Source organism: Coffea eugenioides, chromosome 11, assembly GCF_003713205.1.
Source record: "Coffea eugenioides isolate CCC68of chromosome 11, Ceug_1.0, whole genome shotgun sequence".
In the NCBI taxonomy this organism is placed as follows: Eukaryota; Viridiplantae; Streptophyta; class Magnoliopsida; order Gentianales; family Rubiaceae; genus Coffea; species Coffea eugenioides.
In genome coordinates this window covers 42,655,766-42,683,743 of record NC_040045.1, presented here as the reverse complement: position 1 = coordinate 42,683,743, position 27,978 = coordinate 42,655,766, and the positions used below count along the sequence as shown (strand labels likewise).

At 35.8% G+C, this 27,978-nt stretch overlaps 5 protein-coding genes and 1 non-coding gene across 11 annotated transcripts; 2 read left to right on the top strand and 4 right to left on the bottom strand.

The window, feature by feature from the left end:
• Positions 1-2: 2 nt before the first annotated feature.
• Positions 3-7,754, bottom strand: LOC113751120 (probable inactive purple acid phosphatase 1). Of its 2 annotated transcripts, XM_027294992.1 has the most exons (13): positions 7,535-7,754; positions 7,101-7,285; positions 6,814-6,905; positions 6,602-6,668; positions 6,371-6,493; positions 3,820-3,912; positions 3,409-3,538; positions 2,910-2,991; positions 2,703-2,835; positions 2,080-2,285; positions 1,872-1,997; positions 1,081-1,390; positions 3-612 (listed from the first exon to the last, which is right to left on the bottom strand). In XM_027294992.1, the coding sequence occupies exons 2-13, from the start codon at positions 7,266-7,268 to the stop codon at positions 307-309; spliced, it is 1,836 nt and encodes a 611-aa protein (XP_027150793.1). In that variant the 5' UTR covers positions 7,269-7,285; positions 7,535-7,754; the 3' UTR covers positions 3-306. The 2 variants fall into 2 exon arrangements, with proteins under 2 accessions (XP_027150793.1, XP_027150794.1); XM_027294993.1 differs by lacking the exon at positions 7,535-7,754 and having other exon boundaries at positions 6,602-6,663; positions 7,101-7,191.
• A 973-nt stretch (positions 7,755-8,727) lies between these two features.
• Positions 8,728-13,537, bottom strand: LOC113751069 (pentatricopeptide repeat-containing protein At1g69290). 3 transcript variants are annotated; one of them, XR_003464762.1, is made up of 5 exons: positions 11,102-13,537; positions 10,083-10,209; positions 9,711-9,959; positions 9,553-9,609; positions 8,728-9,156 (listed from the first exon to the last, which is right to left on the bottom strand). XR_003464762.1 is itself a non-coding variant. In XM_027294927.1 (1 exon), the coding sequence occupies exon 1, from the start codon at positions 13,535-13,537 to the stop codon at positions 11,570-11,572; it is 1,968 nt and encodes a 655-aa protein (XP_027150728.1). In that variant the 3' UTR covers positions 10,915-11,569. The 3 variants fall into 3 exon arrangements, 1 of the variants encoding a protein (XP_027150728.1); XR_003464761.1 differs by having other exon boundaries at positions 9,711-10,209; XM_027294927.1 differs by lacking the exons at positions 8,728-9,156; positions 9,553-9,609; positions 9,711-9,959; positions 10,083-10,209 and having other exon boundaries at positions 10,915-13,537.
• Positions 9,664-11,570, bottom strand: LOC113752634 (LEAF RUST 10 DISEASE-RESISTANCE LOCUS RECEPTOR-LIKE PROTEIN KINASE-like 2.7). The gene is made up of 3 exons (XM_027296727.1): positions 11,439-11,570; positions 11,102-11,149; positions 9,664-10,464 (listed from the first exon to the last, which is right to left on the bottom strand). Exons 1-3 carry the CDS (start codon positions 11,568-11,570, stop codon positions 9,664-9,666), a joined length of 981 nt encoding a protein of 326 aa, XP_027152528.1.
• A 112-nt stretch (positions 13,538-13,649) lies between the features above and the next one.
• Positions 13,650-13,723, top strand: TRNAN-GUU. Its single transcript has one exon. It is a non-coding gene; the product is annotated as a tRNA-Asn (tRNA).
• A 174-nt stretch (positions 13,724-13,897) lies between these two features.
• Positions 13,898-20,459, top strand: LOC113753146 (protein root UVB sensitive 3). The gene is made up of 14 exons (XM_027297245.1): positions 13,898-14,160; positions 14,842-14,901; positions 15,003-15,041; positions 15,139-15,201; positions 15,293-15,349; positions 15,640-15,703; positions 16,294-16,377; positions 17,916-17,998; positions 18,073-18,202; positions 18,315-18,407; positions 18,889-19,027; positions 19,346-19,386; positions 19,470-19,657; positions 20,023-20,459. The coding sequence occupies exons 1-14, from the start codon at positions 13,969-13,971 to the stop codon at positions 20,119-20,121; spliced, it is 1,332 nt and encodes a 443-aa protein (XP_027153046.1). The 5' UTR covers positions 13,898-13,968; the 3' UTR covers positions 20,122-20,459.
• Positions 20,460-21,416: 957 nt separating this feature from the next.
• LOC113753998 (ureide permease 1-like) lies at positions 21,417-26,448 on the bottom strand. Of its 3 annotated transcripts, none has more exons than XM_027298299.1 (8): positions 25,955-26,448; positions 25,078-25,380; positions 23,973-24,111; positions 23,705-23,879; positions 22,951-22,994; positions 22,759-22,859; positions 22,052-22,426; positions 21,417-21,947 (listed from the first exon to the last, which is right to left on the bottom strand). In XM_027298299.1, the coding sequence occupies exons 2-8, from the start codon at positions 25,312-25,314 to the stop codon at positions 21,795-21,797; spliced, it is 1,224 nt and encodes a 407-aa protein (XP_027154100.1). In that variant the 5' UTR covers positions 25,315-25,380; positions 25,955-26,448; the 3' UTR covers positions 21,417-21,794. The 3 variants fall into 3 exon arrangements, with proteins under 3 accessions (XP_027154100.1, XP_027154101.1, XP_027154099.1); XM_027298300.1 differs by having other exon boundaries at positions 26,016-26,097; XM_027298298.1 differs by lacking the exon at positions 25,955-26,448 and adding an exon at positions 25,830-25,931.
• Positions 26,449-27,978: the final 1,530 nt, after the last annotated feature.

Below are 27,978 nucleotides of genomic sequence, written 5' to 3'. Positions count from 1 at the left end.
TGACGATCATCGGCATGTATGGACGTCAGAAAATTCCATTGTTTTGAAAAGGGACACAAAGATGAAAGGCAAAGATAAAGTGAATTACCTATGGAAAAGAACAGAGAAGTTTTTATTTGTACTTCGAATTCAATAAAACTCATTTAAATTCATCTCCCTAGACCAGCAATTCCATTATCCCAAGAGAACTACAAAACAATGAGTATAGAGAATATCTCTTTTACTATTTGGATGCTCGCGTTGCTTGGTTGGACAACATCCACGGAAGGGTGTCTCTGCAAATTGCTGCCTTTGGGATTCAGAACGTTAAGACGCCAGTGTCGTACTTGGGCAGCTATCCATTGTGCAGGCCAAAATGTCTTTATAATCTCGAGAAATCCTGAATGAGTCGTAAACACTGCCATTGCCGCTCTTTTTGTATTCAAACAAAAGGTTCGAATGGTTGAATGCTGTTAGTTTGACGAATCCATAATCATAATCTCTGAAAATGCTCCATTTCGGTTGGAAGGTAGAAAATTCTGCAAGGCCTGCTCCTGCTCCTCCAGCAACCACATGGATTGTGCCGTTCAATATACCCTTATAGAAGTGCTTCTCATTGTTTGTGCAAATATTCTGCGGCAAGGAACAGAACGATATAGTTTAGAATTAATTTGAAGATCAATATCATCCATGCCTTTTGTTAAAGAGGACTGAAAGCCAGTCCGACTGTCTTTAAGTCTAGTTGAGAAGAGTCATAGGAGTAGCTGACAGTACTTCTTCTGGCAGCAGGTTGGCTTCTTGATTATCTATTCTTTCCTGCATTTATTTTCTGTACTCATATACAAAATAATCTCTTCCCATAGTTTAAAAGTTTGAATCTTATGTTGGATGAATCATACTTCATATGCTGCTTAACTGTCTAGTACTGTGTTCTTCATATCAAAAGTAAGAAAAACAGATAAGTGGTTTTGATTGGTTAAAAGGGACATTTTCAGCTCAGCCATTCGACCAAGAACACCTAGTAACCCGAGAAAAAAAAAAGTAAGATTGGATAAACGAATGTCAGCTGCTATCTATTATTTGATGTAAGCTATAGAATACCTGGTAAATGGGACAAGTCCTCTCATAATTATGCGCGTGCCCATAGATAGCAATATCAACTTTATATTTTTGCCAGAGTTTCTGAAGGCTCTCCCTCCCCATTGGTTCTGCAAATGATCCATCATCAGCATAAAATGTGGCAGAAGAATAACCTAGCACCCGGTGGGCAAGAAAGATGAGCCAAGGTTGCTTCTGTCTGTCTACAGATGCAAGGCAATGCTCAATGAAGTTGTATTGCTCTGAACCCTCTCTCCAATCATGTTCAGTGTCAGCTATGCAGAATCGGAACATGCCATAGTCTGTGGAGTACCTGAAAAGATAGGACAACAATATTGAATACGTCCCTCTTCTGGAACAGAAATTAGACTTCATCTCAGTCAGAGGATTTAAGGTTTTTCCTTGGGAATCATGTATCCACTACAGAGAGAAGATTATCGTGTGGTAATCCATTTTCTGAATAGAAGCTGGAAAACTATCTACATTAATAAAGTGGACACTATTTCTGAGCATATCCGTTGCAAATAATGATTATATAGGTAGTTCAATAATCAAACTCACAGTTCTTGTGAACCTCTAATATAAGAACTCACAATCATGCAACCAGAAACAGTTTGTTAACACATTTTCCAATCTTATTTATCAGATCATAGTTGCCTTCTTTTGCTTCTACCAAAATCTTGAAAATATGTTCCTTGTCTAAGATAAGCATCAATAGCAACATAAAAGACTCGATGGACACAGCCATCTGAATTTCAGAGTAAATGTTCATGAAAAATAACTTTGAATCATACCAGAATTTAGCTCTGTTCTCAGCAGGAACATAAAACATATTTTGAACTGGCACACCACATTCTCCTCCTGAATCCAAGTTGCCATAAAATGACCCTGTTCCAGGCCAATCTCGCTCATGGTTGCCACTGCAACAAGGATGGGTGTAATTCAACAAATAAAGCAATAAATACTTAAACTCAACAACTTACATAACAGAACCCACAATACCTTGCAAGCATATAAGGTACAAGTGAAGAAATTGGTGCAATTTGAGATGTAAACTGATCCCACTGAGAAAGATACCCATTGGCATAAGTAATATCACCTATGTGGAAGACTATATCAATATTCTTTAAGTCCTTGATAAGCTGATTGGTGGTGTCAAGGGCACCTTGTTGGAAATTGTTATATTCATTGGAGCCATCGGCTTCATCCTGCACTGTGTAAAACAACTTCATAACTGCACTGTGGGCCAATTTATGGCGGCTTCAGAATCTGTCTTTCAACTGAGAAAATTCTACTCGTTAACAACTTGTGATTTGCGTGAGTGAATCTCAAAGGGTTGCATAGTTTGATTAACTACTCAAATAAGTTAGAAGGAAAGAAAGCACATTCAAGAAATATAAAACAAGGCTCTTCTTGTGGGCATAATCTATAGAGAATGGTTACATATTTGAAATGAAAACAGTAGAAAAGCAGTTTGACTTCTAATAAGCATGATAGGAGACCTTTTTTTTTTGTTTTTGAACAGGAAGACCATGAAGGTAGTTTCTTGATTATAGGCCATCATTATTAAAGTAAAGGAAACAGGTAAGATTGACATGTCTGATTCTGACCAGGAAGAACCCAACCTTTCCCATGTCACCGAAAATGACTACACGCTGTAGGGAGTTTTGACCAGGGTAAGGAGATGCTCTGAACTGGTAATTCTGGCTCCAGATGTAGGATCCGTTGTGCAATCGATGTCCCAGCTTGTAGGTGTAACTGCAACAGCAATATGATTTTCTGTATGAAACATATACAAATTTCATAGTGCACTTCTGGAACATAAAACATACAGTACGTTGGGCCACAACTCCTTCAAGTAACTAGTGTGAATAAATCCAGGATCACGCCAACCAACAGTAGTCGCTGGAGCACCTGTATATTTCAACATAATACCTCAGTGTCTATACGAAATATTAGGATAAGGAAAAGCTGAATCTTAATGAACAGGTTTCCTCCTCTTTTGGCTCAAGTGGCCATGGCAAGATACCCACTACAAAAGCAATGGTTTACATAAATATTTATCCAATAAAATCACAAGCATCTGCTACATGGGTATTTGAAAAATTAGTTGTAATTTCTACAGGTCATCAAATGGTATCAACTACTTAGTGCATCCAGAAGCTGTTACACATGGATGATGGCAAACCAGAGTGAGTTTTTGTATCTGCTTTCTTGAACTATGAACCCACTGTTGAGAGGGTCTGTTAGCTACCATCAAATCATGCATATGAGTTCTAACTTTATTTAAAAAAAAAAAAAAGAGAAGATAAACTGGAGAGATTCATGTACCACACAGGCTGTTGCGGTCAAAAGTAAGTGTCCCTGCTGGAGAACGTCTCTGTTCATCTCCTTTCAGACCCCATTCAACAAAAGGCTCTGCATCATTGATTCCATATCCACTAGTCCATGTCACAGTCATCTGGGTGATGTTAATGAGTAAATAATTTTAACAAGTAGCTTAGAAGTAACTCTCCAATTTAGAAGTCATTTAAAAGGGAAAAAAACCTTTTCTGACACCAAGGAAATCATCAACATTCAAATCGCAAAAGTCTAATCCTAAGCAATACAAGAATGAAGAATGCAGAGAAAGAGGAAGCATAAAAAGTTCATGTAGTTGGTCTCCCTTGGTATAGTTTTCTCCTTGGTTACATAATACATAAGTTAAAACTGCAAAGAGAGCAGCAAGAAATATTTACTTACTTCATCCCACGTCTTTCCTTGTGCCAAGCGTGGGTATACTGGTGCATTTGGATTTACAAAGGCAACTTTGTTGGACAATGCAACCAGCTTTGGCTGTTCATATAAGAAAGACAAGTCATATTGCAGCTAAAAACAGCCATCTCAAATGCAACACAATATTTCCACAAACAACCCTAAGCAAAAGCAAAATAATCAGAAAGGAAAGCAAACCAAAGAATAGAAATCCAAAGGCAGAAGATTAAGAAAACTAGAATGACGTATTCACAATGAGGTTTAAAGAGGATAAATATCCACAATCAATCCATGACAGTCGTAGAAGATCAGTCTAATAGCACCATAATCCCTCTCCCTTGGTCCTAAATTTAACCATACTGCACAAGTAAAAAGCCTTAAAAGATTTAATAAATATTTAATAAACTGGAAACAACACTCCAAATAATACTGAGTATTATTAGGCTTTATGAATATAAAGTTTTAGTAACTGTTTAAATTGAATAAGCTAAAAGTTAAAAGATATTGTGGAAATTTGGGTTCCAACACTTTGAAAGTTTGATAATAATCTGAGGTAAAACAGCAAGACCAATTTTTTCCATGTCAGTAATGTAGCACTACGTACTACCTCATGGCCTGATACAAGTGGTTTCAGAAATTTGAAAAACTAGTAATAGTTGACGTGCTTTGCACGTGATTATAATGTTTTAAAATATATTATTTTTCAAATACTAAAATTTTTTATGAAATTTTGATCATCAACATCATAATATAGTATTGTTATGTTATTTATTTTTTTAAGCTAGTTACTTTTAAAAATTTTATTAAATGAAAAGAGACAGAAAACATTTCAATATAGTTGACATATCCCTTCAGATTGAATTTGAAATCATGAACCAAACACTTTTTGATTTATAGCTTGAACTCTAACATATCAAATATTGATAATATCATGTTTTACCAAAATTATTTTATGTTCATGACTCTATTGCATATAAACCACAATCATCACAATTTTTTATAAACGAAGAATATAATTAAGTTAGAAAAATAAACATAAATGTAATTTGAATTCTTTGTATTATGTTAATTCTATTTTTGTCAATAATGGAGTATAAGTGATCCATCACGTAAAATTTTTTTGGCTTGTACATTCTAACAATTGAAATTTTATAGATAGAGATAGTTGGAGTTTTTCTGTTTTCCTTTTCTTTTATTCATGTTTTTAGCACAATCCAAAGCGAAGCAAGAGCAACAAGTCTACTTTTTTCATATGAGCACAATATTTTTGGTTTTAATATTAGTTTTTTTTATGATCATGAAATTGGAATGAGAATTGTGGCTAATTAATAATTTTAATATTAATTTTTTGTATACTTCTGTGTTTTAGTTTTTAATTGCCAACTTTGAATCCATAACTGCTATCATTATTATCAATTATTGGAATGCATTAAATCTGTTTAATTACAATTGTCACCATAAATGAAATTTACTTAATTTTAAAGCTTTTCATTTCATAACCGCTTCCATTATTCACTAATATTGCAATACAATAAATATATGTAATCATTAGAAAAATAAGGGTATTTTGGATATCACCAAAAACAATTTGGATATCATTTTCATTTTATCATTCTTCATTTTATATTTACTCTTATTATAATTCTTATTTTATCATTGGAGATGGTTCTGACTTGATGGATGGATTTGGTTTGTTCAAACCAATACAAATGAAGTATTACTATATTATTGTCAATAACAATGTTTGTCTTCCCTTGGATATCAGTGATTTGGATGTTGTCTTTGCTATTATTTGAATTGTATTCTAACTTTTTAATTCATTTGCTATTTACTTTATGTCACTTTATAAATAGTTTTCAATCTTATTTTAGTTTTTCTTGTTTTGATCGGTTGCTATTAATGATAATAGTGATTTGTATGGTGCTATCTTAGATTTCTTTTTTCTAGTTTAATACTGCTATTTCAGTTATAAAGGTGTCATCGTTTTTTGTATATTGAAATTTTATTGGGTGCAACATGAAAAATTCTTCATATTGGTAAAAGTGCATAATTGTAAAATTTACTCGTGATATTTGTGTGAAGATATACAGATGACTAAGGGTTTTTCTTGTCATTGTATGTTTCTCCATTTTCTAGAGAATATCTATTTTTTGAAATTGATTTTTTTTTAACAATCTCAACTAATGACTAATGAGAAGTTTTTCATGCTTCAATTAAGAAATTTTGATATGTATAATACTAGGAGATGGAGTCCAAGGGTAGGTAAATAGTTTTTAATGAGGAATATTTAATTATAATTACCAATACCATTAAAATGTAATCAATTGGAGTGTTTTATTTCTTTTAATTAGTGCCACTTAAAATGCAATAATTCTAATTAAAAGACATGAGGGTAATTTAGGAATAATAAAAGCTAAGATAAAAAAGTGCTTACACTTGCACTCCCTAATACCAACATTCATACTTTTTATATAGTAATGATAATGATATGTAAAGAATTATATTAGATCATAGGATGGTTTAAAAGATAAAAGCTTACATTGGATACTCCACCGGAAAATAGAGCAAAAGAGAAGTCTGATCTCTGGTTGATCAGTTGAAGCTTCAGCGAACCTTTTCCAGTGTTTTTGTAAGTAGGATTGGTGCGATTTGCATATTGATACTGCAGAAATAAGAAAATAGTTCAAAAGATGCCATTTTGTTCTCTCCATAGATATGCACAGAGCAACCGGACGTTTCTGTGCCCTTTTTTATTCGGTCAATCACAAACCTTTATGGGTGCGTTACACAGTAGAGGTGGAGACACCATGCGATTTTCGGCGGAGCAAGCCGCTGCACTGAAACTCGTTAGTTGAAATGCATATATTAGCCTAAAATCTCATCCATCTTGTAGTCCCAAGTAGAGATTTCCTCATCTTGGGGTTGGGGAACGGGATGAATGCGAACTGCACTAACAAGTCTGAAAATAAAGGTATGCTTCACCTAAAATTGGCGGGAGAAAATACTCCAATCCAGTCATCAATTGCTGGATTTGAAATGCTGTACTCTACAGTAACCCATTCTTGGTTTAGCCCCTAGAACATAGAAGAAGAGTTGCAAAAAAGTCACATTTGATTTTTACTTTCAGACCCTGTTTTCTGCGCCTAAAACAACAATTTCAATTCTGAATCCAATTTTAGAATTTTTTGCAACTGAAAATAGTTTGTGATGATCACCCAACTCCTCATGCTACGTAAAGCATGCTGCTATAGAGTACATTTGACACTTACATTAGCTCCAAGAGTTGAAGGAAATGCTCTTATGGAGGCATTATTATCAATTGCAGCTACTGTCTTCTGAATGGAAATCCGAGCAAGCGGATGGTCCCCATGCGATATCACCCTTTGAGAGCAGAGTAGGAGCCACAAAATTGCAGGCAAAATAAAGAAAGCTCGCATTTTACCTCAATCAGAATCTGAAACAATCGAAACAAAATATTAAACTCATCCTCACGAGACAGACATTAGCTTTCATGTATCCTAGATTTCTCAACAAGATCACACTTTTGCATGACAATCTTCATTTACAGATGGTAGACTTAGCTCTCAACGCTGCTAAAAACCATCAGAAGATCAAACACAAAAAACTCGGAAATCCAGCAGGTATAAATGCAAATTTAAGCCTTCATCAAAATTTGGATTATATCGCTTTTCCTAATATTTACCTCAAAAAGATCTGTGGGCTGCACTTCAACAAGCAAGCAGATGAAGTACGGGGAACAATTTATTCAAGCATTAACTCAACCGGAAGATAATAAGGTTGAACTTGCTTAGAGTCAACTGGTGTTGAAGAAGACTTGATAGCCAATGAGAAACCCGAGAATCCAGATCAAGTTAAAACTTAAAAGGGTTGCTGGGATTTCACTTATTCAAGAGAAAAAGTAAATCGACTTTAAATGTTAGATATGCACAATAAAAAGAAAATCCAAGGTTTATAAACTGCTGCTGGCTTACGAAAGAAAAGTTTATGGAGAAAGCGACAGTGTCAGCTTAAGTAGTCCCGCTTTTTACATCTGTTAGTCCTATAATTTACTAGGAATCTTTGGTAGAAGATTCCATTAATGGCCGGCTTTGAAGGAAGGTGATTAAACTCGACGAGTGTCATTAGGCAAATTTATAGTAGCTTGATTGTGTGAAACGTTAACAACTTGTCAGCAGCCAGCCCAAGGAGGTCGGGCGGCTGCTGATAACAGAAAAGCAAATCTACTCTACTTTTTCTGTTATGCGTTTTTCCTCTTTTGTTTTTTTGTCTTTTTTTTTTTTCCCTTTCTGTTTCTCAAAAGAAAAAGACAGAGAGAAAGTCATGGACTTTTTTGATTCGAAGAAGGGTAGAAAAATTATGGATGAAATCCCAAATTTCCAATCTCTCCTGAATTCATGAAGTACCCATAAATTACTCGACATTAATCTTAGATGAATGTATAGGTACTAGATCAAGCGAATTTTGAGAATGGAGAAAATAACATTGAGAGAATTACTTTAGTCGAGACCAATGTGATCATAAAAAACAGAGTTTACGCTATAAAAAAGATTGCATCACTCTAGTCAAGATTTGCGTTCACACTACAAAATCGTTTATATCACCCAAAAAAAAAAAAAGGGATAGTAGGGTGAACTTGACTCTTTGCATTGCTTGATCCATACCAAGACTCAAATTTGTTTATCTTGAAGCAACTCACAATTTTCAGGTGCAATTGTCTGTTTTTAATTGTACTATAAAATGTATGTGTACTTTTACAATTAATTTGACACTAAAACATTACAAGTGAAAAAGCACTTTTTTTTTTGTCTTGGTCCCATAATCAATCCATCTAAACTCAAATTAAACACATCTGAACAATCAATAATGCAATTTGCTTTGACAAATGACAATTGTATAGTTAACCCGTTGGTAACTGTGTCACTGGTTTGATAACTGCAGCCTAATTTGGCAGTCTTATGTATAATCTGCTCACATTTCACCTTCCATCTTCATCTTAATCACAATGGTTATGGACTAAATCCATGTTCCTAAACTTCTTGTGCAGTCGAATAGAACATTGGCACACACCATGCACATCGGGTATTGGATAAAGAAACTGTAGAGCAACTTTTGTGGAAATCCCTCTGTCATTTTACATCTGCCAAAAGGAAAGAAAGAAAGAAATAGACAATATAGCACTAGAAGAAGATGTTTCCAAAGCGACAATCTCTCAGGCAATTCCGGAACTCTTCCACCCACAGCTGGAAAACCAAAATAAAGAATTGCTTCTTCAAATGAAAAGTGTCATCCACACGATCAGAAATCCTGAAACGAAAGAAAACCAAAAGTTATTAACCATTTCGTTAGTTCAATTCTATATCAGAAATTTAGGTGCAACACTTCTTGTTTAAAGAAATGTTGAGAGCAATTTTAAAAGTTATGAGATGCTGAAATTCACTACGTAGTCAAATATATAGCAGGGAAGAACGGTGAACATATTCTTTCTACTAGTTCTCCTTACCAATTTGTTCTTCCAAATATTTGCAATATATTTTGTGTAAAAATAAAAAGAGCTCCTTTCTAAATAAACTTTTTCTTCAACTGGGGCAAAAAGTAGTGTGAAAGTGTTAAACATCACCCACTATTTTCAGTCAGAGAAGACTTTTGGTCCGAAAAATGACAAGCATAAAGTAAGAAAAAATGCAAACTTTTGCCTTTTACCTCCGAGACATAATTTCGTTTGAATTCTGCGTCTCCATGTCCCACTCCAAGCATATCCTGATCAAATCAAGATGAGATTTTTCACTTAAAAAGAGTGCATGATATGTAGAATTAGGCGTCAAATTTGAAACCAAGAAAAGTACTACAGGTGCAGCTACCTCGTCCGTAGCAATTGATGGTGGTATTCATTCCATTCTTGCAAATACAGGCAAATGACTGGTTGAAACCAGAAAAACCACAGGACCCTCCACTATCCTCGCAGTTTTTGCACGATTCTGTATAATATGAGCCATTGAATTGCAATGGAATCCCATACTGCCATTTCATTGGATTTCCTTCGTCCCCTCCAAAACCAATAACTGATGAATATGATGAGCATTGGAGCTTAGGAAGATCCAAACCATAACCTGAACCGAGAGGAATTGGAGGTTCATAAACACAACAGGTGGATATTGGTGCACTTGGTACCAACCCAATCCCAGTAATTGCATTGCAAGAATACAAGCCTCTGCATATATTTGAGCCTGAACCTGTATCGCATAGATCTTGTCTTTTATCAAACACTGGAGATGTTGTGGAGCATCCAAGCAGAACAAATACATTGTCTGTTGTTATGCTGAATGGGCTCTCGCGATCCAATATAAAGCTTCCTGAGTTCTGCATTGAAGAACAGGTTGACATGAGAGGATCTGTAACAAGAATGGTGTTGCTTGAGTAGTCTATTGAGGATACAGTGTATATGCCAGTGCCAGTGGTGAACTGGAGCACCCCAGAACTGCATCTGATGTATCTAGCAAAGTGAGGATGCCCACAACCAAATCCAGAACCAAAGGGAAACTTTATGGGAACACCACCACAAGTATCATGACATGTGCCATTGATAGGAATGATGCTGGGAATGGCATGATTTGCCTGAATTGAGTGAATTAAGAGAAGCAGGACAATAACTTGCCAAAAAATTGTAAAATGTGACATTGAAGAGCCTGGTACAGAAGATGGAGCAATTCGTTATTGGGGCATATAAAAGATGAAAACTGGCAGAGGAACGGGGAATTTTACACTTTTCGGTGAAGGTGTATATAATGTCAAAGTTCCTGAAAAGAAGAGCCCGGCTTTATGATGGGTTCTAGCTGAAAAGCACTATGGCTTTTGGGTTGATAAAAACTCTGAAAACTAGCCAGCCCCAATGTATCCATCTGCTGCTGGCATAGGGCGATTAAGCATTCCAGCAAGATTATGTGACCGCACACTACCAATATCTGAACCAAAATTAGCTAACTTTGGATTAAATTTTTCCTAGGCTGTAATTAGTAATTACAGCGGTGGGCAGTCAAAAAGGATACACAGCAAGTAGATAATTGATACTGACAATTCAAATCCTATTAAAAACAAGCACCTAAAAGGAATTAAAAAAAAAAAGAAGAAAAAACTAGAGCACCATGAAAGTTATTGTACACTCATAATTCAAATATTGAAAACGAAAAATAAATGAATGCCTATTCCCAGCCATAAATGCTGTAAATTTATAATTATCCACCTACTAGCTAACCTTGTACTTGCATTCCGTATATCCAAGTGTTACATGTTCTCTGTATCCCTAGCAAAGGAAATAGCAGCAACATGCAGAACTGAAGCTGCTAATTGGGAAATCAAGAGAATAAAAAATGATGAAACTCATGTAACACTAACTTATTCCAATGAAGCAGATAAGTCTTTAAATTTTCCTCAGCCTTCCTCCCCTTGTTGCCCTTTTCCTATGAATAGCAGCAGGCCTTGCAGCTGGAATATCATCTCGGTCAAGAAAACTGGATATATTTTTGCCTTTGTGAGTGCTTCAGATATTACGCACTATACAATATGGAAAGATCTGAGGCTTTCAAGAATACCTTAACTTCAAGCGTAACAAGAACCAGCATCAGTTTAGCTTTGCTAAATGAAACATCAAGACCTGCTTGTTGAAGTAATCCTACAAGCAGGAGCACTGGGCATTTCTGCAGAAAATAATTAAAAAGATTCATCATGCATTTAGACCAGCCCAGTTCTTGAATGCGATCAGTGCTTCCATTTTCCTGAAGTTCCTCCTCCTCAACTTTGAAACTCTGAGCTTCTTGTGTGTCTCCATGAATGCTTGTTTGTACCTCCATTTATCAACAAATATCTTCATTGCTTGAGATTTCTCCACAACTTGCATCACAGCGTCAAAGAAACCCCCTTTAACCAAAGCATATAGGAAAGCGTCAACCAAGTTATTGTCTAGCTTGATTTTCTTCTCCCCTTCAATCGAAACCTTTCTCTTCACCTCATTCCATAACATCAAAACGCTAAAATACTTCTCTGCTGCCACATACCCATTAATTAGGGAAAGATAAGTCTGTTCATTTGGCTCGAATTGAAGGAAAATCATCCTCCTCAAAGTCCTCCTGGCATCTTCCAGTCTCCCAGCCTTACAGAAAGCATGGATAATTGAATTCCAATCGTGGGTACCAATTTCAATTCGAGGGTCCCCGACAACCTCATCCAAGAATGCTGCCATCAGTTCAGGTCGATGGCTTTCAGTTAAACCTGTCATTATAGTCAGATAGCTCGCTTTCAGGTCAGGTATTCTTGCTTCTCTCATGTCCCTAAACAAAGAAAAAGCTGATTGAAAGTCTTGACAAGACATGGATGCCTCTATTAGAGCATCATAACTATCAACATCCAACTGGAGTCCGGAATTACTTATCTCTGCAACCAATTGAGCAGCTTCAGCCGTTCGTTGCTCTCTGCAATAAGCTTTTAAGATTGACGCATAAACCCCCAACCCAACACTAGCTCCTTGTGCATTCATTTCATCAACAATGCTATGTGCCTTATCTAACAAACCATTGCTAACGCAAGCATTGATAATACCAAATCCAATAGTTCTCTCAACTATAACAGATGAAGGTTCCAACTTCTGAGCTTCAACAATCAGGTTTGCCAAAACTTTTGTGCTCCCCTTTTCAAGATATCCTTTAACAACTTCACCATAAGTTTCTTCAGTAAAGCATGCACCTTGTTCATTCCCTTCTTTGACACTACGCAGAATAGTTGCCGAAACAAAATCCAAGTTACCTGACTTCAAATATCCACTAACCAATTTACTAAGAAAAACATTTTTGCTAGAAAGGCCAAATTTTCCAATCAAAGCTTCTAACTCAGAAATTTTGCCCTCAAGCCCCTTCAAGGCATACAAATACCCAAGGTAACTGAAGCTAAACTCATCGGGCCTAATACCCAATACAGACATCATCTCTACAACTCTATCAGCCTCAGTAACAGATTCAATCTCACAGCAACACCCCTCCAATGCAGCATTACAAGCTATCAAATCAGGCTTCAAGAAGTCTAACTTCTCATCAATAGCAATCCTACAAGTCTCGTTAAAAATGCTCAAATACGCGACAAAGCTACCGCTTTTCCTACTAATATGGACCAGAACACCACCCCACAACTTAAAAGGCAGGAAAAATCTGTTCTTGAACATACACTTAACCAATGCAATAACAGGGGCAGCAGTATTGCCATTCTTCATAGAATTCAAAACGGTCATTACAGATTCATATTCTAACAATTCTGGATTCTTTTCTATCAAATAGACAACTGTTGCAAATGCTCTTTTAAGATTGTGAGTATCATTTAATGAAGACAAGTGGCTAATTAGTGAATTCGTAAGGGATTTACTGGGAAAAGAAGAGGAATTGGTGAGGGTTTTGAAAGATTTCCATGCTTCATCTATGTTTTGGCTGATGAGGGAGGACTGAAGAGTGGACTCAAGAGTGGTAATGTGATCTTGGGATAGCCCTTTTGAAGTGGACTCTTGAGGTTTTGGTAAGGGGTTTAAGGGTTCTTTGTTTGATCTCTTTAGTGAAAAAACTGAAGGCTGCAGAAACGAATAAAGGGTTGGAATTTCTGGTTCTGATGAAAAGGGTCTTCTTGCAATCAAACACACAGCCCTTCTCCACATTCTCCCCCCACTCCACAGCCCACCCCCACCAATGCGCAGGGTTGAAGATGAAAGAGGCCCTTAAACCTCAGCATATGAAAGATGAGAGAGAGCCATGCTCATTATAACATCAGCTGGAATAGCTCAGTTGGTTAGAGCGTGTGGCTGTTAACCACAAGGTCGGAGGTTCAAGCCCTCCTTCTAGCGTAGCTCTTTTTGTTTTTCTCTTTTGACTTTTTATCATTTTCTTCTTCTCACGGGTTACAAATTATTAGTTAGGCTCTTTTTGTTTTCCTATTTTGACTTTTTGTTATTTTGCTTCTTCTAACGGGCAACAAATTAAATGTCTTTTTTAATTTATGGGGCTTTTTTTTTTTTTTTTTGTAATTATTGGCCCCCTTTTCCTAAACTCCTTAGCAGTTGAGTAGTTGATCGAACTTCTGAAGTGAGCCATGGAATCAAAAGCAGCAGCGGAGATGTTCGAAGAATGGAATGGGACTGCATCAACAAAACTCACGAAAACAGCTACCATCACTTTCACTGAAAATGAAGCTGAATCCTTTCCAACTTCTCCGTCCATTAAAAAGTCCAGCAGCCCATTTAAACAAATCACCAGCAGGATTCTTGAAGCTTTCCTACCTGAGGCAAGCTACGATCTTTTCACTTATCAATGCAGTTATATATGATAAAATACGTATCTGTTAGATATTTTATGTGCAAGCTTGATTCAATATTTGGGAATTTATGAGAATTTGTTTTTGGGTTTAATAATTGGATTAGCTGTATAAATGAAGTAATAAATAGATTGATGATAAGGCAACTTTCATGCTGTTACTTATGTAAGTTTGATCAGGATCGCACAGGAGAAAAAGGACATAAAGGAGTGTATCTTAACTTATTTCTGTGTAAGACTATTTAGTTGATAAATTTCTCTGGTTGGACTGGTAAGAGAGGAGAATTTATGTTCAACGAAAACAGAGCGAAAATGGAAAAGAATATTGAGATTATAATATATTGTGGCCGGATAACTCGTAGTTTTGTTGACTTACACTACTGTCTATTTATGAATTTTGTAAATTGCCACAAAGATGTGTACACGTTTTCAATGTGTTTGTCATTGTCCATTACTTATCTAGCTCTTGGCTTCTCATCCGTGTGTTTATCGCTTAGATGCTTGGACTAATCAGATGATTGAAAATCTAAGTTGAAGTTTTTGTTTCTGAAAGACTGAGTTTTGAAGATTGCTTGGTGTCAGAAGTTTTCAATTTTATTCACTGAAACTGCCTTTCTTACTTGGACATTGATGATGCATGTACCCAATGCAGGGTTTTCCTGATAGTGTAACTTCGGACTACGTGCCCTTTCAAGTATGGGATTCATTGCAGGTTGGATGTAATCATCAATCCTGTAATAACAAACATTTTCATTATAACAGTTATCCCCTTTATTTTATCATTTAAATCTTATTGCATGTACTTGCATTCAGGGTCTTTCTACGTATGTGCGAACAATGTTGTCAACCCAGGTAAGATATCTGAGGATATTTATAAAAAATTCGTAGAACACTGGCTGTAATACTAAATTTTTGTTTACATAGAATTCGGTGTTCCATATGTTTTTAGGCTCTACTGAGTGCTATTGGGGTTGGTGAGAAATCAGCTACTGTTATCGGGGCCACATTTCAGGTAAAGTATTTGTTACCTGTGAATTTTTCTAATTGTTTGCTAAGGTTTCAGCCTGTCAAGGGTGATCTTTTCAATCTCATGAAATGTGCAGTGGTTTTTGAGGGATTTGACTGGAATGCTTGGTGCTATCTTGTTCACATTTTACCAGGTCTGAAGTCCTGTCCTTCCTTGTTGCTTATACAGTTTTTAAATAAAGAGCATCTGTCATAATCACACCAAGTAGGGGTTTACTTATCTATTTAACTCTCTGCTATCCCAAAATTTTTATGATACTTTAGCTTCTTTAGTGTAGTATGGCGTTGTCATAGCTTGCACAAGGCATTCATTCTTTATCTTGCCAGTTGTAACAATTTGATTCTATAATCTGTCGACAATACTTTGTCAATTGAGCAGCAAATGACTGCATCAAGCATTATCTTTTACTATGTTGATTTTCAGGGTTCTAACTTGGACAGTAATGCAAAAATGTGGCGTTTGGTGGCAGATCTCATGAATGATCTTGGTACATGGTTTTATATATTTTTGAGCTTTGACTTGATGTTTAATTACCATTGGTGGCGTGTCTTTCACTCTCTTATACACATGCACAGAGAGAGAGAGAGAGAGGGAGGAGGAGGAGAGAGAGAAGTTTGTGCGATTTCTTCATATCTCTTTGCGCTTTTGGCAAGAAGAGGAAAAATATGAAAAATTATTGGTTCTACACATGCAGACACACTCTAGAAACTCACTGTTTCACAACTATTATCTAAATTCCAGAACGAATATTTGCCTTTGTTCTTGTTTAGGAAAAAAAGTCGTTCAAAGTTTTCCAAAATTCTAGCGGTAAGATCTTCAGAAATTATGACAGTTCCACAAAATGAAAAAAAAAAAGGAAAAAAAAAAATGGCATGCAGCTTTGATGCATAGAAAATTAGTGTAAAGATATTGAAATTTTGCTCTCCTTTTCATCAATAGGTAATAGCGTAGCTATATTTGCTAATATTTCCATTATTTTCTTACAGTTCTCATCATTTGTTCAGTGTATGCAAAGTTACTTGGTATCAATTTTCGTTTTCCAATAACTAAATGGAAGTAATATGGCATTTGTTGCAGGAATGTTGATGGATCTTCTTTCTCCTTTATTTCCTTCGGCCTTTAGTTTCATTCTTTGCTTGGGAAGCTTATCAAGGTCATTCAGTAAGTTATAAAATGGTCAGTGGACATGCAAATATTTGCTTCATTTACATGGACCTGCACATTGTGGAGTAACGATGTTATCTAGGGTTAAATAAACAAGAAGTTGACTTTTGTTAGAGTATATTTTCTGGTTAAATGGAGCTTACTGATTTCTTGGTTGTGTGCATGTCTTCTAGTTTCCTAACCAGATGAAATTGATTATAGATGGTAATGGTTTATCAACTGCAGAACAAGTACTGGAAATGCTGGCTTCTGCTCGTTTTGCCAGCTCTCTTCAGCAACTCCATTAACTGTTAAATATAGTTTGCAAACATTTCTGTGCACCTGTCAACATCTTCTGCTGTCTGCCAGTCCATAGAAGAGGAATGGCATGAAGAAGTTGATCATTCTAAACCATTTTTTGTTCCTCTTAGGCTGCATAATGCAAATTGGTTTGGAAAATTTTTATTTAGTCAACTTCGCCAAATTTCTTTTACTTTTACTCACAGTCCTTTTAAGGGTTGAGATCAACAAGCATCTGGCATTTTATATTCATATTTCTCTACCAGAAGTCTGACCAAACGAGATTTGCTTATAGCATCCTGCAATACTATTCATATGCTCATATCTGGCTAGAGATCTGGCTGATGAAGTTAAGGTATCTGAAGCCCATTCCAGATCACAAAGAATTAAGTTGACTTAATGTGTTTGGTTCTTTAGAATGGAAATCAGATTCTGCATGGCAAATTGAGTCCTTTTGGGTGCAATTCATTACACCACCATTCAAATCCTTAAACCAATCACGACCTGAGTTAATTCTTATACATTTTGACTTTTTAGTTTTGACCAGTCTATCAATTGATATGATGCATAAAATTGAGCTGTGCCTTTGTAGAATTGACTTGAAGTTTAATGCTATGATTTTATGTCAGTGATGTTAACCAGCAGTACTTACCATAAAAGCAATCTCATTACCCCCCCCCCTGGGGGCTAGGCCCCCAATGGGTCCATTTAGGGTTGCGGTAGTTATTGAAAAGTACTCCCTAATAGAGCTTTTAATAAAAGTACTTATTAACTGCTTAAGTGCTTTTATATATATTGTTTGGAGACGTAGTTCAATAAGTACTTATTGTATTGAATAATGCGTAATTTGAGAATTTTTAAGTGTTTATCTCTTTATTTGGTTCATAATATAGGATAAAATGATTAAATTTGATGTTTTATTTTTTAAATCACAAAAGCTACTCTAAAAACACCAAATTTGTTGTTAAAAGTGCTTTTAACACCAAAATCTCTACTCCTAATTTTATGGGATGATGTTCACTAAACACTTTAAAAGTACTTTTAGCACTAAAAGTGCTTTTTTACCAAAAGCACTGCAACCCCAAACAGGGCCAAAATTCCCAAACCCTGTCCAACACAAAAAGATGGAAGAAAATGCATGTGATGACTATTGTTTTGACGTTGCATTGCTTTTACTTATTTATTCTTATAACTTGTTGATAAGCATTTTCATACTGTGGCTAACTTCCATTATCAAATCATGTTCATCTTGATAGCTGGTGTTGCTAGTGGAGCCACTAGAGCTGCTTTGACACAGCATTTTGCTCTTCAGAATAATGCAGCAGACATATCTGCAAAGGTACTTGTTTTGCTATTTCAAATGGATTTGAACATACCAAAGGCACTTATTTTACCTGTATTTCTTCTTGACAGGAAGGAAGCCAAGAGACAGTTGCAACGATGATTGGGATGGCTTTTGGAATGCTTCTTGCACGCATAACCATGGGACACTCCCTATCAATATGGTTATGTTTCTTGTCCCTCACAATGTTCCATATGTATGGTTAGTTCTTTTTCTTTTATTATCTGAATATCATGTCTTCTTATGATACTGTTATGATAACATAAACTCTTTTAACACTGTCTTGTGTATGCCTTTTGTTGTTTGCTTGCAGCAAATTACAGAGCTGTTTGTTGCCTTTCTCTTACCACACTAAACTGCCAAAGAAGCTCAATAATTTTGTTGCACTTCTTGGAGACCGGCCAAGGTCAGTTACAGGATATTTGTCGATGCTTTAACCTTGCTCAATTGATTGCTTCACTTACTACCTCGTAGTAGTTAGAGCTATTGTAGCATAAATTCGAAGTAATATTTTCTTTGTTATTATTTGGCTGACCAGTCTCAAGTTCTCTTCTCATGCTGCCTTATAGTTGGATTATAGTTAAATATTCAATGTAATATGTGGCTGCACCGATAGTGTAACATTGAAAACAAGATATTTTGTGCATAAACCTGTCTACACTTGTAAGTGTTTATTAATTACAGTGCTGTAATGTAGTCTCTGGACTTTTGTTGACCTTTTATTTGCACTATAACTGAGAGTGCTGATTACTTTTATCTGCAAAATTCCATTTTTTACTATGAGCTTTTTTTTATATTTTATTTTTTTAAAGGCCTTCCTCATACTATTTTAGAATAAACTTCAATACAATATAAAGTGATTGATTGTTCATCCTTTTACTGGGCAGTCCTCTCCCCAAAACAGGTCTCAACGATGGAGCATGTTTTACCAGTTTGGACCACTTCTTGGTGCTCAAAGAGTGTCAACATTTTACACACACGTGTTTGCATGGGTGTCAGGATCTCTTCACTCAACTATCGTGACTTGTAAGTTTCAGTTTTACTCAACAATATGCAATTCTTCATTATAGAATCCATAAAAGAAAAAGAAAAAAAAGAATCTAGTCTTGAAACGTAGAAGAATGAAAATGAAATTTATACTCCGCATGAAACTTTAACCAATTTTTGCAGTGATAATGACAGTAAACTCATTTCTGAAATACTTCTCTGCTAGTAGTTTGTCTGATTCGACTTGATTTAATCTGCAGAAAATGGCCCTGAGTGGTATTCCTGCGATTAATATGCCAGATAAAAGAATTTGCATACTAATTTGTAGCTTATGTGCATCTTGTTTGTACCAAGCAGGGGGGAGCTCTCTCATTTGGCTGGATCTCATTACAAGAAAGGTTAAAATGATTCTGAGACAATTTCCATCCAAAATTAGCTTACTTTTAACTGCGACTTATCTGCTCTGTTTTGATCCTTGTAGCAAAATACTTGCTGCTTGATAAAAAGGGAGTGATAAATGTTGTTATGCACAAAGATTCCACAGCAACGGATGTCCTGAAGGCGTTCATTCATGCACTTGTCATGGCAAAACTCAACAATCAAGGCAGATCTGTTCATTCGGAGAGTCAACTATGGATTGATAAACACTATGAAGTATTTGTTCTTAAGGTACGTTTACGTGGCCGATTGGGTTTATTATACTGTGCCTTTAAGTGGGAGAAGAAAAGCTCTATGACGTATATTAGGTAATGGAAGTTAGAAAAGAAACTGCACCATGGGAAAATCAGTGGTAACATTAATCTAAAATCATTGAAGCATGCTCTTAAGGCTTAAAGTTCAGATGATGTTATGTAGAAGTTTGATCTAATGGCTGGTCCTAACCATGCACTGTGTCTGGTGGTGTAGTGTATGACAGTTTCTGAATATAATTTTCCTTCTTTTCTCTAACTCTTTCTACTTTTCTTTTTGATACCATGATTATTACACTGAATAGAACATTATTTTTGTTTCCCTACATTTTTGCTCTATGGCAGCTTCAGTCCTCGGGATGGAGAACAGAACGGCTTTTGTCCCCAACTGTCACCTGGAGGGCTAACTGGTTAATACCTTCTTCAAATGGAAAATTTGACTAAGCCTCCTGATTTCATAATTTTGGGGAGATATGGAGCAGAATGCAAAAGCTGTTGAACCTAAAAGAGAGTAATATTTCGATATTCTGAGCATCTGCTGGCTTAATGTTCTGACGTACAGTAGTAGAGGTAGAGGGATATATTGTCGGTTAGCTCTTTTGCGGGTGATGTCAGATCATTGCTGACGTTTAGTGCAGACACTCATGCTCCAAGGAGAACCTTCAGCTTTCCCATGCTCAGACGAAAACAGATGAAACTATGGAACTTTCTGTACTGTGTAAGAAGGGTTTTGAACAGGAGAAAGGTTTCCAATCCAATCAATTGGTGGATTATGAATGCTATCTTCTATAGTAATGGTTCTTTTTAAAAAAATAAAATAAAATTGCGAAGATGATCAATAGTGATTTTTCACTAACCCTCTTGATGATTTGAACCTGGAACTTGTCAATTATGGCGTGAGGTGTTGCTTCATTCTCAAAAACATAGAAGAATTTCGAGTGAATTTCAAAAAAAAAAAAAATGATAACCATCACTTGACAATGTATACAAGATTGAGCACTAACATTTGACTGGATGTTTTCGAAATAAAGGTTTAAATTGAATCTGAAACATGATTTTCATCTAGAAAAAGCTAACCGGGCTTGGATGTAAACAGTCCACTGTCCATAATTCAAGAGCTCCGGTTCAGCTTCTCCTGCCACTCCAAACAAAATCAAACTAGAAGAGATTCAAGAAACAAAAGGGATTATTCCATGCAAACGCACACGAGAATGAATACGTGTAGCCTCTATCAAGGAACTATTATTATCTAAACTTCAGAATGAATATTGGCCTTTCTTCTTGTTGATGAAAAGAAATGGTTCAAAATTTTCCAAAATTCTAATGCTAACCTCTTCAGAAATTTTGAGAGTTCCACGAAATGGAAAAAAAAAATAAAAATGGCGTGTAGCTCTGATCCGTAGAAAATCAGTGTGAAGAAATGGATAATTTCCTCTCTTTTTCATTAACAGGTAACAGCGTAGCTACATTTGCTAACACTAGTATTAATTCCATTATTTTCTTACAGTTCTCATCACTCGTTCAGTATATGCAAAGTTATCTGGTATCACTTTCTGTTCTCCAATAACTCAATGGAAGTAATATGGCATTTGTTGCAGGAGTGTTGATGAATCTTCTTTCTCCTTTGTTCCCTTCTGCCTTTAGTTTCATTCTTTGCTTGGGAAGCTTATCAAGGTCATTCACTAAGTTATAAAATGGTAAGTTGACTTGCAAATAAGAAACAAAGAGAAAAATGCTAAGACATTGTAATATGAAACAATAATATTTGGTTACAATTGGTTCATTGTACAAATAAGAAGCTATGGCGTGCGATGAAATGTGTGATGAGAAGTTGACTGGTAGTCATTTCCTTCATCATCCCTTCTTGTACTTCTCTACCCAAATCTTCTGGAACATTTTGCCAAAGAATAACTAGTAAAATATTTCTCCTGTAAAGCACTGAGGAAGTGCTTAATCAGGTGTTACAAATTACAATACCCTCTGATCTCCCTCCTGAATTCCAAAATAATATATACATCTTTACCAAAAGTCTGGATAAAGACTTGGTGGAGTATTCTCAGCAGAAGTTGCTTAAATCTAGTTGAAAACTGCACATCTTCATTCAACCATCTTCACAACTATTTACGATGCCCTGAAGAAGCCATGAGGACAGCAACAGCCACAATGAACATAAACAACATACTGCCAAGACACAAGTATGTTCTTCTCGATGATCTTCTGTATTCTCCAAATATAACTATACCCCAAAAGGTACTCACAAGCGGAAGTGCCTGAAAGGTGTTCATAAGCAAAGCCAATTTCAGATTCATCATCAGGAGAAGTTATTCAATAAGTAATAACTTGGTGTCTGAAATAGTCGTACTAATTCACTTACCTGAACAGCGTCTGCAGCAGCATATCCAGCTGCTTGTCCTCCCATAAATTGGAGGCCATTTCCAAAGCCACATAAAAATCCTGCCAAAAAGGCCCACCCTCTACCATTCCAATCCAATAGATAGGCTTTAATTGATGATTTTGGCGTATTGAGTACAGGGTGAAACAGGAAGGTGATGTTTAGAATAAGCGCAACGATAAAGCAAGAGACTGAGAAGTAAAAGAATGCAGTATAGACACTCAAGTGGGGAACCCCATGTTTTAATTTGTGCCACTGATCATTGGTTGCCAGGTTGAATGCTGGTGAAAAAAGAGAGAAGCAAACTCCAGCAAAGAAAGTTATGCCCAAACCAAGAACAGTGCTCTTTCCAAACACCTGCAACCGAATACAGAAAGGCATCAATCAAACTCTATATTCTTCTAGTAAATGTCCATGGTACAGAAGCAAAGCACTTAACGGGGCAAGGACCAAATTCTGACATTTCAAGCACTACCAACATGAGTATTGTTGTAAACTTCTTGTGATGTCATTCTTGGATGTGATGAATTGCATGACATTGAAAGAAAGGAGTGAGGACACTGCGAACCAATAAATAAATAACCTTCCTCCTAGCGAAAAGAGGGAGAAACGGATAAACTAAACCATTGTGAATTTCAGCTAGTTGGTAGGAAATTTAACAGACTAATGAGCAACGACAAATCACCAACCTTAATGGACCTTTTTTTTTCAAGCTCTATAAGAAAATGTGCTGTGCCAAACTTTGCCTTTTCTGCAGTACCAACTCCATTCTCCAAGTCACCTTTCCAAACTAAACAGTAGCAGAGAGTAAGCATATAGTAGACAACAGTAAATGAGATCAAGCAAGAAGACGTGAAATGAAAATCCCAAAAAACTCGTACCCATTTCCAAAGATGCCTCATTGGACGTGGATATACTCTTGGTCCTGAAAAGTTTCAGTTTGAGTGACTTTCAGAGAGACGCAACAGAAAAAGAATGCATGAGGGAGGGAGTTTCAAGACTTTCTATCACCTTGAACCTTATCATTCAACCTTACTTTAGAAAATACAGTAGAAAATAGATTTAAGCTAATAATTCTCTTTACACTTCAAGAGCAAAAGTAGCAGAAATGAGGAGTTAGAGGTGGATAACCATCCCCACTATGGCACAAACTTTTGTAGCAAAGTTGCCAACATCTGTTGTCTGAACAAATTTCCAGACCGTTATTGCAAATTCAAAAGTAAATGTACACAAACTGCATAATCGTATTAATCATCAAGCTAAGATAACCTAAAGAAAGGATTGAGGAATTTTAAGTTTCTCCATTCTGCAATTATGAGTAGACAACTATAGTTTGCTCATCTCATCATTTATCTAACTTTATAGATGTGCATACTGCAAAGTGCATCATATTTGGAAAGAAGAGTACAAAGCATATTCTTTTCCTTGGTTTGAAATATCCAAACAGCATTTAACACATCGAAGCTTGTAAAGAAAGTAAGTTTAGCTGTCATTTGATGTATGAAACCATTATTTGCTGCAAGATAAGCAATAAATACGTCAAGGATAACAAACAAATTAGCAAAGGTATGAATAATAAAATTAATTCTTTAGTGCAACTTATGAGAGGGATCCTCAGATAAAGTAGATGAGTACCCTTCCCCATTTTTGTAATCATGTGAATAACTGCTTAGCTTTGTTCTGTTGTCAGCAGCATTGGATGCATGCACAGCGGAGCCCAAACAAACAGCAATCAAGAAGCATCCAACACCAGGGAAAAGAATTTGTGCCTTGTTAATTTTGTCATCTAGAAAGTAATTAAGTGTTGTGCCTGTAACAATCAGTAGAACACAAAGGATCAATTCTTTATCTTGTCAAACTCAATCACCATAAAAAAAAATGACTGATTGTAGAGAAATGTCACCTATAACAACAGTCATGCTAGAAGTGATCACCTCTGTCACTGATAAACCAACAAACGCCCAGGCATATTGCGTTGCCAGGTTCCCAAGACTAAGAACTATCCCACCAGCCATTGCAAACAGAACACTAGGCCAATTATCCTGCATAATCAGATTTATGCTTCAATAAGCAAAAGAAAAAAATTAAGAAACCAACATGTCACCAGGACTTAACTATTAATCAGACATGGACACATAATTCCTTAAAATCTATAAATGAGCTAAATTAAGAATATTGAACTTTTGCTAGTCAAGAAAAAACGACTCCAGATTTCTCCAAGAAAACAACAACTTTCTCACCAAAAACCCAACTTACAAGCTCCACAAAGGAAGCTAAATGTTTTGATGGATCAGGACAAGTGCACAAATGATTTTTAATGAAAAACATCAACCCCATTCAATAAATGCTTGATACTCATATTCTAAATACTTGAATAACTTCACCCTGTTAAATTTTGGTAAAGATTTGTCTTGCGATACATATGGAATTCATCCAAAGGAATTGTTAATGCAATTACCGATAGTTTTCCTTATTTACTTGAAAGTTCCTCAAACTGACCGGTTTGGATGTTTAAACTGTACTTCATGCTGCACGAATTGTGACCTTCTTAGCTAAAAAGCCAAATTTCAAGAAATACAACAGGTAAAAAATATATCAGAAGTAACAGGCAATGCATCTCGCAGAACAAAAGGCTTACTGGGCCAGAATAAAAACTTTTGTTCCATCTCTAAACAATAGGCTCAAATACTTTTGCAAAGTCTGCATTTTCTTTAGTTTTAGTAATAGGGATTCCATACTAAGATATAAATCATAATGCAAACTCGTAATTTTGTCTGATGGAATTTTTTTTTACACTCTCACCAAAAAGTAGGCCATTAACTATATAGTGCAGTCACCTGTCTTAGTTGCTCAATGAATTTGGCTTTTAGGTAAAAGCAATGATTTACTTCACTAATATATGCATGCGATAAATTCTATCAAATCCAGACTCATAACTTTGTCTGATGAAGTTGTTTGACACTCACTAAAAATTAGGCCTTTTACTAAATAGTGCAGTCACCACTCACCTGAGTTAGTTGCTCAATGAAATTTGGCTTTTCATGTGTGCTTTTTCCAATTTCACCAAAGGTAAAAGCAATGATGACAGCAGCCAACAGATTGGTGATTGTGTAGTCAAGATAGGTGTGCTGAGGAAGACGACCACGCCTTTCCAAAAGAGTCAAAATGGCAGGCCATGTGCCCAAGAAAAATAGAGCAAGCAGCATACATGCTATAGCCCCTCCTTTGCTCTCCACTACATACATCTTCAAACTACTTGATAGAAATCTTTCTGATGGAAAAGTAACCAACCAAGGAATGTTCACAGAATCCTAGCAACAGAGGATTAGATAGATAATTCCGTCAGTCAGGATTCATAACCAAAGCAGTAGGCTTGCAGGCAAAATTATCAAGATCATAGGAATTTAAGGCTGTTTTCCGTTCTTTGCAAGAATTGGAATTGAAATTGTTTCTTGTGCAAATTGAGTAAAATTGCTGGATAATACAACTCTGATTGTATTCCAAGTTTCTATTCCCATAGAGAATCAACTGCAACCTCAGAAAAAGAGGTGGAAGAATCAGAATGGTTATTTGAAATGAGCAGAATTAATCTCAAATAGGTATTCATCCTACATATACACTGAATCCACACCAAAAAAAAATACAAAAATGATGGCAAGTTGAGTCAATCTTTACAAGAATCCTATAAAACAGAAACCCTTTGATTGCCTAACTATGCAGAAATCAAGAAGAATCCAGAATCAAGGGGTTTTCAGCTCACCATTTCTGGGGAAAAAATGGAAAATTAAGGCCATAAGTGGGCAAAATGAAATGCTTAAAAATTGTGTAGAACCGTTAAAAAACCATGGACTACATTGCGAAAGAAAGAGATGGATGATGCTCTACCAAGTAAATTCACAACTGACGTGACAAGACAACAAATCTGGGACACCCCACAACTACGTACAAGGTACAACAAAAAGAGTTTTTCACTCTGAATCACTCTGCTGCTTAATTTGCCAACCAAAGATTTCTCCAAAAAGTTACAAGGAATCTTTGGAGGTAGCTGGCCTTCAGCTGTTCAACAACACATGATCATGATGGCGGATGGTGGGGCTACTATATATATTGAGGTGGACTAAAGACAATGGAAAGGCTAAAGAGTTGGAAGAAAAATTTGAGCTTCGGTGCGATCAGTGATGGGAGGCCATGCCAACTGTTAAGAAAACAATGGAGATATGCTATGGTGGAACACTGGTTGTTTTTAACTGTACTTTTCAACGTGGGTCATTTCCGTCTAGTTCCAGCAGTCTGGTGGAACATTGGATCTCCTTGATTTTCAAAGAGAGGAAAATGCCAAAAGTCGGAACCTTTACTGTCAGATTCTGTGAATCTACTGGCTGAGGGATTCACCTAATTTTGAGACTTTAGGCATCATCTACCATATCTTGTTTTCTAGCTTGAAATTGAATGAGGAACTTGCTATATAATAAGATGGTAAAAGAGTGCATTAGTTTCGCATATTCAGCTCATTGCAAGTGTGGAAAAAATTTTGTTTTGCTCGTCATTCTTGCGGTGCTCTTGGTTGGGCTACATTTGTCACTTGTGATATTTATTGTAATAAAATATTACTAAATTTGTTGGTAAGAAAATAACTTTGGAAATATACGCAAAATATGTTCTTATTGTAGTTGCAACTTGCAACTAACAAACAAATGCTGGACACGGACATGGGAATATTCCCTATCCATCAAAATCAAAAAATATTTTTTTTTTTTTTTGGTTGTTTTGTTGCTATGAAATCGTCTCCCTTCAAAACTTTCCCTTGATTGGTTTAAGATTCCACACGACTTCATGGTCGGATGTCCCTATCCTATCGTGCTGAAAATCTCCTCAATGATTTGGAAATGGTTGACTTTGAAGTTGCTCTTGCGTCACACGCATTTCAATTTTCACCACCCGAAAATATTAAAAACGCCAGTCAAATTCCATTTTGAAACGCCAAGTCCTAATGAGATGCTTAAGGAGGAATGCTAATACACTACTAGTCCAAAAATTTACGTATGGGACAACGAGAAGAAATTAATAGCATTAAATAACAACCAAAGGCAGCGGTTGTATTAAAACTATCATGAACAGGGTAAAACAACGAAAATAATATAGAAGAAGATCATCATGAAATTGAAAACCTCTAGCCTCCAAGAAGAAAGAGTCCAATTAATTGGCGTCACGGAATCAAAGATTCACAGTTTGTACAATCAAAATAAGAAAAAATTATTCGAAACGTTTCTCGCATTTTGTTAAATAAATTCTTTCATCATTCACTTTTAAAATTGTAACTTTATGTCTTTTACAAAATCAAGTCAGTAAAATTTGGTCTCAATTAAATTTTTGATCACTTCTTATATTGAATCCATTATGTGACCTGCTGCACATAGTCATTTTTTAAGGGACAAAAAATTTAGATTTCATTTGTAATTAAATGAATGACTCAATCTATGTCCATATTTGTCCATAAAAAAGTAGGATCTAACCTCAACTATATTTATTTTTTCCCTAAAAAATGAGATCTGACCAATTTATATTCATTTTTACCACTAAAAAAAAGGATCTGATTTTTTTGTATATATAAAATACTAACTACATATGAGTCATACTACAGTGATTTCAGGTTAAAAAATGATTGGAAACTTATGTTGGGACCAAAATCTACTAATTTCAATTGTAAGGGCTTAAAATTAACATTTTAAAAGTGAACGAGAAAAAAAATTTACTTGACGAAATATGAGGAATATTTTGAACAATTTTTCCTAAAAATAATTAAGAAAGCTAAACTGGTGTGGTGCTGTAAAAAAAAAAATATTAAGTTTCAAATAATTAAGAATTTAATCTGATATGTTTTATTGGGATGACAAGATTCAGTCCGCCCT